At 43.5% G+C, this 11,541-nt stretch overlaps 1 protein-coding gene across 1 annotated transcript; it reads right to left on the reverse strand.

Moving 5' to 3' along the window:
- Window positions 1-10,461: 10,461 nt before the first annotated feature.
- On the reverse strand, window positions 10,462-11,155 carry EDB91DRAFT_1079250 (uncharacterized protein; the record flags this gene model as incomplete). The annotated part of the gene is made up of 5 exons (XM_041315109.1): window positions 10,462-10,473; window positions 10,519-10,607; window positions 10,668-10,896; window positions 10,940-11,071; window positions 11,126-11,155. The coding sequence occupies 5 exons, from the start codon at window positions 11,153-11,155 to the stop codon at window positions 10,462-10,464; spliced, it is 492 nt and encodes a 163-aa protein (XP_041180569.1).
- Between the last annotated feature and the right edge of the window lie 386 nt (window positions 11,156-11,541).

An 11,541-nucleotide genomic window follows, 5' to 3' on the forward strand; every position in this document is an offset into this window, starting at 1 on the left:
GTGGGTCGTGAACACGTATATAGTTGTGAAGGGCACATAATGCTGTGGGAATACGAGCCTGGATAGTTATCTTGTACTCTGGAGATACCAGGAGAATGCGAAAGTGCTGCTTCATGACGCCAAAAATACGCTTGATGACGTTACGAGCAGATGCGTGATGAAGGTTAATAATTCCTCTTTATTAACAGGTCTAAAAAATGGTATTATTAGATGAGCTACACCACATAAGAATAAAAGTCTTACCTGACGCTAGCATGACCCCACTCAGCTATGTGGTACTGAACACCACGGTAAGGAACTAAAAGTTGTTGGGTCGGGGGGAAACCGAGGTCCCCAAGAAGGTATTTTCCAGGTGGAATATTCAAGCCATCATGTTGGGCTACATCCCAGAGCCGTGCATCTGTCGCCAACCCTTCCCATCTAGTTAGCATGAAGATAAACTCAAGGTCAAAGTTACAAGCAAAGAGGCAGTTTTGTGATACAAAACCTTTGCAGTTATAGTATAAATGGCGAGTGGCTGAGGGAGGAAATGCATTTATATGGCTCCCATCAATCACTCCAATAGCATCACAGAAGTATGGCCAATGTTTGGGGTTGTCGCGAATTGCACTCGAGACCGGTGCATCAGCAGTGGGAAGGTGGACGTATTCTGTGTAAAAAGGATGGGAGGAAAGTATGTCTAGCATCTTGTGGAAGTATCTACAAGAGGATTAGTATCAGAAATATACTAGTGTTAAATCAAAATACACACTTGGAAATTGTAGCATTTGAATGCTGGAATCGTTCAGCGACATGCCTGACAGTCAATCCTGTCACACAGGTATATAGGAATATAGATAGTTGTTCTTCGAGTGAGACATAACACGAGTTGCCGTGACCAAGGGTGTGAAGGTCTTGTATCAATTTCTCAAAGACATGAAGATTAACACCAAGTTCATAATGAATGCGATCGGGGTGGCAAACAATGAGTTCTATCACCCACTCTTGCCCTGTTAGGGCTGAGGTGTGATATGATTCGGGGTCAGGAGTATCGTCCAGGAAGATATGCACTGTAGCAGTAAGTAGAATACTGAGGATAAGTGCAACATAACAAATAATGTGCTGGTGAAGTGCAGCATGGTGAGGTCAGGGGGCGAGTCTGTTCCAATGGTCGGACGAGCGGAACTACGAGTCGCTGTAGATCAACAAGGTTACATGCATCCATATAGCTATTGGATATCATTGAGTTATCATTGTATGTGTTATCACACTGTTATCGCTCACTGACTAATTTCAGACTCAGCTTGAATCTCGGTACACCATGCTGATCAATGATGTTTGGTTTAGCAAAGATTTTGCTCAAACACTGGTTGCTGAACGGGCTCTTAGAGTCAATGAGGCCAACTATCTTGGGTTGTTAATCAACAAACTCTTACAGCTCTTTGCAGTACCAAAGGTGCCAGCCCTTTTTGAGAAAATTCAGCCACATTGTAATACTAATCATTACACTTAACTTACTAACAAGAGCCTGTTCAGTAACCAACATTTGAACAAAATTTTGCCAACTTGAAAATTGTCAGTGGCATGAGTGTGTCTAGTGTTGTTGGCAGAATGAAATATTTCTGCCAGTGGAAATTGCCAGGCAGCAATTACTGGCAGTAGGTCGAGGGTGGTTGGCAGAAGTTGGCAGAACTATGATAGCCTGGTATTTGTTCCTACTAACAAACAATAAAATTTTGAATGTATCCTGGTGTGCAAGTCCACAATTACCATGGCCCAAAAGCCCAAGGGCTGTCCTGTCCGAAAAATCGTGTCCAACCACTTTGTTCTTGGGGAGAAAGTCAAAAACAACTCAAGCCACTACTTTTTCAAATGTAACTACTGCTTGGCATCCATTGAGGGCCATGATGACAATCATCTCAAACATTTAATTGATCAAAAAACATGCCCCAATGCCCCTAATCACACCCATGCAGAAGTTCGGGGCTACCTCGCTACAAAGAAAGGCAATCAAGACCTTCTATCCCCACCTATTGCAGAAGCAGAAGCTTCTTCTGAGTTGACCAGTCATTCTCAGGGTCAGACTAGTGTGGAATCATGAAAACAAAAGAATCTTCTTGGGTATGTAGATCTCCCTATCACACCTGAGCAAACCAATCAAGCAAATTTCAAGTTGTTTTGGTAAGTAATTACTTTGTAATGATATTAGGTGGAATAATCAGTAATTGCATGGAGACAGGTTCATTGTTCATTCCAACATAGCATTCTTGATTGCCAAGAATTGGTTCTTCCAGCACTTCCTCAATGAAATACACTGAGTTTGAAAGCCCTTGGTAAGATTGATTGTTATCAATAACATATTATAAAGGGTTAATACAATCACATGGGTCTAAATCAAACAGACTCTCAGATTGTGCATGTGAAGGCAAATGTCTTTAGTATTCATCTAGATCAAATGGACTCTCTATGAGAAGTGAGTATAGGTAAATGTAAGTAGAAGCTAGGTATCTTACATTAGATCATGTGTGTGAAGGCAAACATCTGAGGTGACAGTCTGAGTCTGCAGCTATCTAAATAGATGAGATGATCTTGTATGAATGAATTAAGTGACTGAGACTATGACAAAGAATACATGGTGCTGGCCCATGCAGTCAATAGATTCAGTAGGTACAATGAAAAGAGAATAACAAGAGCAGATTAAAGAAACACCCTAACAAGTAAAGGTGTTGTAGCAAGTTGGCAACATGTTCATGTTGAAAATTTAATTTATTTAAGAAAGGCTGTTCTTGATGGTTTTTGGCTTATTTATTCTTGGTTCATTGTTTTTATGTATTCAGTGGTATCAAGTTGTAATTAGGTAATGTGTACTTTTCCTGATGTACAGACTCCCCCCAACCAGACTCACCTACTGCAAGCTGCAGTTCACCAGTATATTCTTCATTACATTGCTCTCCTCCTCAATATTCTACTTGCTGCCACAGCACATATCCTCCTACAGGCTATAGCAAGTCCAGGATGATCCTGAGCCCTACCACACATCTGCCCTAACAGGGGAAGAGTGGGTGATAGAATTAATTATTGGCCACCCAGAGCACATCTGCTGTGAGCTTGGTGTGTGACCTTCAAAACTTCAGTCACATGGATTCATGCTATGTATCACTTGAAGAACAGTTGGCAATTTTTCTGTACACTTGTGTGACAGGTTTAACTGTCAGACATGTTGCAGAATGATTCCAGCATTCAAATGCTGCTATTTCCAAGTTTGTGATTCAATATATGTTTCATACCTGACACTAACTCCCTTGTAGGTATTTCTGCAAGATATTAGACATTTTTGCATCCCACCCATTGTATATGACACATGTACACCTTCCTGCTGACAATATGCCTGTCTCCATCAGTAAAACCTCAAATCTATTTTCATTAATGAATTTTAATTTATCCTTATTTTTCCCACTTTGACCAGGCTTGAGGAGTCATAAGGTGATATGAAAGACACAATGAGAAAATTGAGAAAAAGGCCACTTGCCCTCTGAATTCTGCTTTACTGCTATTAAAAGTCACGTACCAGGCATTGACCGACAAAAAAGCAGTAATAATAGAGCAAACAGCATCACATTGTCCAGTGCAAAGTATGAAAAAGTGGTGAAAATAGGAAGAAAGGGCAGTGATGTGGAGAGCATAAAATAAATGTAAATTGAAGAAAAGTGTATGAGATGCAGATAATGAAAAACAATATAAGCAATGGTTAGATAGGCAAAATGCATTGGTATGAAGATGGGTGCACAATTGGAAACTCGCAGCAAGCAGTGCAGAAATGAGATCTATCTATAGAATGATGTCAGCTTGTCAATAAGGGAAAAAAGAACCAATCTTCATTACCACAGCATGGCACACCTGTCAATTTCCTCCAGGTTATCATCATCATTGATGCAAAGGTACTTCTCGAGGCCAATGCCACCCAATTTCTTCAGTAACTTCCAGGCCATTGATGTCAAGTTCCTCATGTAATTGTCTCCCTTGCCCTCAATAGCAACCACATATGACGCAGTTGCTGATCCCCAGTTGTTGATAGAGAAGGCATTCTTGGTAGTGCTGTCCTTGCTGGTGGCCTTGTTGAAGGTCTTCAATGTCTGCAGCTTGTGCTTCATTTTTGTGGGACTGTCATATCCCATACCTCCAGACCTGGAATTCTGGACCCTCCCCTATGAAAGTCCAGGTCTCCATCCTATTCTCCATCCTGTTGTCCACCCAGCACTCCACCTTCATCTCCAGACTCACATCTATCTCCTTTGTTATATACTGGATCCGAGCACCCCCAATACCACCTGTGAACATCCCTACTGTTGGTCTGACTGATCCTACTCCTACTTCCTCCACCATCTCCGCTTTTTCAACCCACTCGGTTCCTCCAGTTTCTCTCGTATCAGTCCACCCAACTAATAGTCTGTCCAACCGCCTCACCAGTCCACTTCTAGACTAGGAACCACTCAACTAGTCCTACCTCCTTTTGGTATCATAGTTCCTCCTTTTGGATCACCGGTAATCCCTATACCTGAGTGATTATTGATCCATTGCGTACATACTGTTCTCTGAGCCTCTTTCTCATATGTCTCAGTCATCTTTCTAGTAATTCTGTACACTCAGCACATAGCCTTCTGCTATGCTATGCTACTTACTTAGAATATATAAACATATGTATATCTGTCTGTAGATCTTCAGTCTGAATATTACCTTTTCTAAGCCCTGCTCCCTTGTCCTTGCTCTTGGGCAATACCATTGACAAACTCCTGTATGCCAGCCCAGGGGATTGACTCCCTAGGTTGGCCACCATCTCCACTCATCCGACTCCCTGCACCTCGACCACCCTTCCCGCGCCTCAGACTTATGACCAATACTCTTGTACATCTGTCCTCCTTGTTTCCATTCTGCTTCGGACTTCATCTGAGCAGTCTCCTCTGCTCCGCTTCTACTGTTAGTTCCAACTGCAGTAGTGCTCTGACTCTCTCCTGTCGGGCGGACCAACCTCCGCCTGACATTCCTGTGCTCACCTGGTAGTCCATCAGCCCTCCTTCGGAGGGCCTCTGCTCCAACGTCCTGTCAGAGATTGCAGAACTCATGTTAGACTACAATCTGAAATTAGGGGCACATACTCGGGTAAGGGGCGCAGCGCACAAGCTAAAGCCAAGCCTCTGAGTCTTAGGGTTAATCCTTAAGACTATATGTCCAGCTCTACCTTAGGGTAGTCTATCTCTGTTCCGTTTCTACTCTAGACTTGTTCAAAGTAGTCTTACTCTATTTACTCCTAGCCTTCCGGAGTTCCGCCAAACTCCCCCTGTGTCTGACCTCCAGACTTACCCAGACTTCCATCAGACTTTCCCTCTGCCTCTTGGAAATTAAGGGCACATACTTGGGTAAGGGGCACAGTGCACAAGCTGAAGCCAAGCCCTTTGAGTTACTCTTCCCTTGAGCACGACCTTAACAGGGACCCATATCTAGGGTGTCTGCATCAACATTAATGGTGTCAATATGGAGGTGTTTGATAGTGCACTTGAGCTGTTGATGAAAGTACAATCATCAGTCATGTCACTTGTACATCTAGAATACTTACTGAAGCTGTGCAAATGCCAATAATGCCAGTCATCCTGATAACAGACATCACATGTGTTTTGAGCATGGGAACTTCAACATGCCTGAGAATGCTGTGAAGATGAGCGGTTGCCAAGAGCTGCAACATGAATGGAGACAAGAAGGCTTGGATTGGGTCTAGGTTTTCCATGTCCTTGTAAATGAAAGTAAAGTCCTTCAGAAGTGTGCTGGCAACCTTTACTGAATCAATGTCTGTTATGCAAAACCTCTCGGATGAGATCCGGTGGTGCTAAACCCGCAAGGGGTGTTCGAAGTGTGGCCTTCAGCGCTAGCCCAGCAAGGAGCTTGCCTGCGCTAAGTCTGAGTAAGGGTTGCAGCCCTTATTTATGTAGAGTCAATTGGAGTTTCTCGAGGATACAATCCAAGAGACAGAGTTCAACTCAAGAGTATCATCTCAAGAGAAGGTGGTTCTGTGTACAGAGGGAGTTCTCTTAGACAAGAGAAGTTCAGACCCAACGACAAGTATCAGATGAGAACCGAGTAGATTCAAGTTAGAGAATCTATCTACAAGAGAAGTGATATATATATATATGTAAAGTGAGATACCAGTGGAACGGTAAGGGTATAGGGTAATGGAGGTATTACCGAGGTATCGGTAAGGGTCAAGGGTATGTGTGAGTCACATACTGGAAAGGGTAAGTAGTACTGGTTGAACGGTAAGGGCAAAGGGTATGGGGAATCCCCATCAATGGGGGAACCAATACAGTGGTTAGGGCATAGGGTTCGGGAGAAGCTGTGGCTTCTGTGATCTAGAGGTAGAAGCGAGAACTTCTCACGTTTCAGAACAACGGGATCAAAAAGAAAGAGACAAGAATAGAATCATAACCATGGTCCAGGTCTGGACGAGTCCAAAGAATGAAATGACGCGTTGTGAGGAATTCCCCCACTGTAGGTGTAAAACCCTGTCCTTTCCGCATCATCTCACATCAGTTCCATGTATTCCGCACGTTCCGTGTTTCCCGTGCATCGTCCGATGGGTTCTGCATTCCCGCACATCCTTCGGAACCTGCCCGCACTATCCAATATTCCTGCACATCGTCAGACAACCTTCACATGTCCTGTCCCCATCCTTCCAGGTCCATTGGTATGCTGTATCTCACTTCCCATTGCTTCTAACATTATCCAGATCACACTGACACATGCCCTTATGGCATGGACCCCTATTGCGGAGTATTGCACCCATGTGCACTGCCTGCCTTCACTTCCGCTTCCTGAGAAACTTACTACCTGTACCTCAGTGTTCCTTAAAAATAATCTTCCCTTTAAGTAGTGGTACTCAGGGCTTGGGTGTTTTTTTTATCAAATCCCATCTTTTACCTTCCCACTTTTTCTTCACCTTACTAGAGGACCACTTTGAATTATGCCCACTATCAATCTAACCTTGTGATATACTTCCTTTGACTTGATCTGCAAGTTCCGACGACTCCGTATGTTCCGCATTGTATCCAGTTGAGTTCCGCTTCATTCCATTCCATTCCGCTTGGGTTCCGCTTGTTCCACTTGAGTTCCGCTAGTTCCGCTTATTCCGCATTTTTGCGGATCCTCATCTTACCTGCGGTAGGGTTGATTAGGGTCATTTAGACAGAGACTAGTACTCCCCAGTAGCAATCCCCTTTAGGGTCGAACGTGCTTGTTCTCAAGTGAGGCAGCAGGCAGCAAAGACCCAACTGTGTAGTAGTCTCCTCTTTGGTTTTCACCTTCTCTGCAGGTGGCTGCACCTGTGTGGCAGCTGACTGGGAGATTGTTAGGTACCATGCTTGGATGGAGAAGTGAAGGGGTCAGGGCTTGGCTTCAGCTCTTGTGCTGTGCCCTTAGCCAAGTATGTGCACTGAATTTGGAGTGGGACCGACACTGTCTGACCATAGGACAAGTGGATCGTTTTGGACTGCTTTGAGGGTTGGGAGGTAAAGTACTTACTAGTGACAGACCGACTAGGAGCAGAGCAGATAGAGTGGGGGAAGGAAGTCGCAGCAGAGGGGACAAGGGGATTGGTGTTATGATGCAGAGGGAAGTAAGGGAGATTAACTTAGAGCATGGCTCTAAGTTGAAGCGGAGGAGCGGAAGGAGATGACAAAGTGAGACTTGTGTCTGGAGTGAGCAAAGTCCTACAGAGAATTCCCATCAGTAGAAACTGAGGGAAGACAAGTAATATTAAGACTAAGGAAACTAGCTATGTACATAATATGTTTATATACTTCTATGTGAGGAGGCAGTGATCAGTAGTCCATAGCATAAGGCTATGTGCTGAGTATACAATTGGTAAGTATTACTACAGAGAAAACATAAGTCAGAGCAGATATCAATATGCATGTGATGGATCAGTAATTGAGCGATTATAGGAATTGCCAGTGATCTGGGAAGTAAGTGTTATGTACTGAAGGGGAAAGTATATACCTAAATGAGGAAAGAGGTTCTAGTTGAATGGAACTTATACAGAAGGTGACTGATGAGGCAGTTGAGTGGAGGTGCAGGAGCAGATATGGAGGCTAACTGGATTGAGCGGAGACATGTGGAGTGGATAAGAGGAAAAGGTGGAAGGGGTATAGGGTCAGGTGGAGCGGATATCAATATGTTGGAGCAGTCAGATCTGGTATATGACAGAGACAACAATGACAGTCTGTCCAGAGAATATAAGTTGCAATAATCATTAATAAAATAAACTTACCAAAGATGTTGAATGTATGGCCTTCTTCACTGTGTTGACTGTTGCAACAGAGCCTGTAGGCACATTAAGAACATCAATGTTATCATCCTTGTCCTTGTATGGGGTACCCTCCAAGACGAGGGTGGAGGATTTGGTGTCTGCAAGCTTGTATTTCTTACTCCAATGGAATGAGACTCCATTGCTCAGGCTGCTGTCACTGTCCTCAGACATCTTGGTATCTTCATCCTCACACAATTTGTCCTTCAGGTTCATCTGTGCATTTATCTCAGTCTCCTGTGAGTCTCCTGTTGAACATAGCACATCCTTGGTCATTGCACTGGAGGTAATCTATATGGTTTGCTTTTTGCATTAGAATTAGAATGTATTTACAAACCATTTAGTATGCACCTTAACTGAAGACTTCTTCCCCTTCATCTTTGGGATGAATGTATCCAGACATTCCTGGGAATCATCCAAAGTTTCATCATCAAAGCTGCCAACAAGAGCATTGAGAATATCAGGTGCATTAGCTGGAGTGGGGGAGACTTTGGGTTTAGAGGACTTGGTAGTTACACCTGATACTGATGTGGCATGGAAACTGGATAAAGTGCTGCTTGGTGGTCCATGCACCAATGACAAAGTTGAGGCAGTGGTATGAGATTTGGAAGTGCTTGAAGCTTTGGGTAGTTTGGCTGTATCTGGTGAAACATCAGAAACCCAGCCATTAATGCACTCTGCCAATGATAACTTGGGGTTGTTCCTGAATTTTGAGGTCAAGTTGAGAAAAAAAGAGTTGATTTAGTGAGCATAAAAATCATGGTTTTTGATTGAAAAGAAAAGATGCACAATGCAGTAAGGTAGGCCTCATGCGAATGTATACAATGTCACATGACCAAGCATGATTTTTCATGACATTTGAGCTTTTATTCAACAACAAACTTACAACTAAGTAAATTAAGAAACAGCTACATAAAAAATCTGAAAGAGTTATTTGAAAGTTTTTTAGTTTTCCCATTTGACTGTCCAAGCAAAATTGATTTAGTTCTAGAATTTGTGGGACCAGCACTCTGATAGCAAGAGAATACAAACAGCAGTCGGCATTTGGCACCTCTACTAGCCATTGACATGACATGATGTGAGTCAACAAAACAGACCTTCAAGTTGCATGCCATCCAAAAATGCAAAGTGACTGAAATTCCACTGTGAGCTGAATTTCATTGAGATGTGCTGGGGTTATGCAAAGAGGATATACAGGCAGTATGTATTGTCATCAAAGGAGGATGACCTCAAATGAAACATGCTTTCTGCACTTGATTCAATCCCTTTGCTGGCAATGCAAAAGTGAGTTGTTCATTTTCAGTCACTATCTGCAGGCTAAATTGAAAATTTCAGGTTTGCAATCTGATCTTGATGTTTTATTGATGCTTATAACAAATAGTGCTGCCGAAGTTCGGTTCCGTCTGGTTTTTTCAAAATAACTGAGGACCGAGAACCAAACCTCGGTCAAGTTCACAAAGGTAAGGTGGACTCTGGGCCGGACCACTTTGAACGGGTTCACAATGGTCAGGTTCGGGTTCAAACCAGTTCGAACTACCAAACGCAACATAAAATTTTGCAAAAAAATCGCCAAGAAAACTACAAACAATTGTAGGCTAGTATGATTGACTATTCAACAACAACGTTTTGAGGAGCAACGAGCTCAGCCTGCACCATTGTCGAGACATGGCCTTGACGGTATGTACTCTTCAACAGTTGAAGTGCCTCGAATGTCTCTGGAAGCAAGCAGTTACGACACGTGGTCCCAGTGATGCCGCCACTTGAGAATGCCCGTTCAGATGCAACTGCAGACCCCTGAATAGCAAGGTAGTCCTTTGCGATGCGAGCAATAGTAGGATATTGAATAGAGTGATGCTTTGAAGAAATATTTGTCAGCTTGCACGGAATATCAAGGATATGAGGGAAGTGAACTTACACCCCACCACGCTACTACATTCTCGACATCCTCCAGTGGTGCAGCTAGATAATCCTCGAGTTCCTGACGAGGTCTTTGACGAGCTGCGTCATGTGAGACACGAGCTTGGATTGCATCGCGCATCCAGCTATGGCCATACGAGCCTTGGCGTGAGAGAGATGGTACAGCAACAGAATGTGTCGCCATGGCAGATGAAGGAGGGGCACGATAATACTTATCAAACTAGATACTGAGTTAGTGCGAAGACAATTTATTGAGAGACCCATGTACTTACCACATCTTTGAGCCGTTTCACGCCATCAGCAAAGTCTTGAGATGCCCATTTTGCCTTCGCATAGGCAACTTTGTAGTTAGGGTCAAGGGCTGCATGAAAGTAAGAGTCCCATCAAAATGAGAATGTGTGAATTAAGAACGGGTACGTACCAAGGCAGATGAAGTAGACATCTGTGTCATTTGTCTTTCGATACCACTTACGAAGATTGTCGAGGCCAGATTGGATGGATGTCGAAAGGCTGTCGAATTTCGATGTGCCAGCCATGCTTTCCCACGTCTCTTGAAGATATTTGAGAACAGGAATGGTGCACCAGACTGTAGGCTCCCGAGTAGCCGAGAAAGTCTGTTGAGCATTAGCGGGCTCCTGTGCAGTATTGTGCTAGTTAATAGGAAAGGTGAAAAAGACAGTTAAAGGAACTGACCTGCAGCACATCTTGAATCAACTCTAACTTCAACCACTCTTGTTGCGTGAGCTTGAATGCCAAATATGTTTTCCCTTGTAAATTAGGGACTTCTTCGTTGTCATCAGCGAGCTGCGTGGACCTGTTGACTCCCTGTAAATTCAAATCAATTAAATAGAACAAAAAATTTCAAAAGATATGACAAACCTTGCATAAACGGATCACTTGCTCCAACATTTTGAAGAGTGATGCCCAACGTGTTCGAATCCATTTCAGAAGTTTGAGAGCGGGAACATCAACCTCAGTGCAGCACCTCTTAAAGAAAACACGAGCTTGTGGGGATTTTCGTATTTGCGTGACAAGTGACAGGGCTTTACCGACAGTATCGGTGACATCAAAATTGGTCTCGTCATTGTCATCTTCCACTGTCTTCTTGAGTAAAGCACTGGTGGATGTCAGGGCTACCCTCTCAACAAAATGCTTCGCTGCAAGATGCAGTGCATGTTCCATACAACGGACACGATGTTCAACTGGGTCCCAGTCAATACCAGAAGGGTCGATAGCCTCCGCAACAGTTCGAATAGCAGTATCATTGTTCGTAGCGTTGTCAGCTGTGAACCAGC

This window comes from Suillus paluster, assembly GCF_016628075.1.
Source record: "Suillus paluster strain FC165 chromosome Unknown EDB91scaffold_9, whole genome shotgun sequence".
NCBI lineage: Eukaryota > Fungi > Basidiomycota > Agaricomycetes > Boletales > Suillaceae > Suillus > Suillus paluster.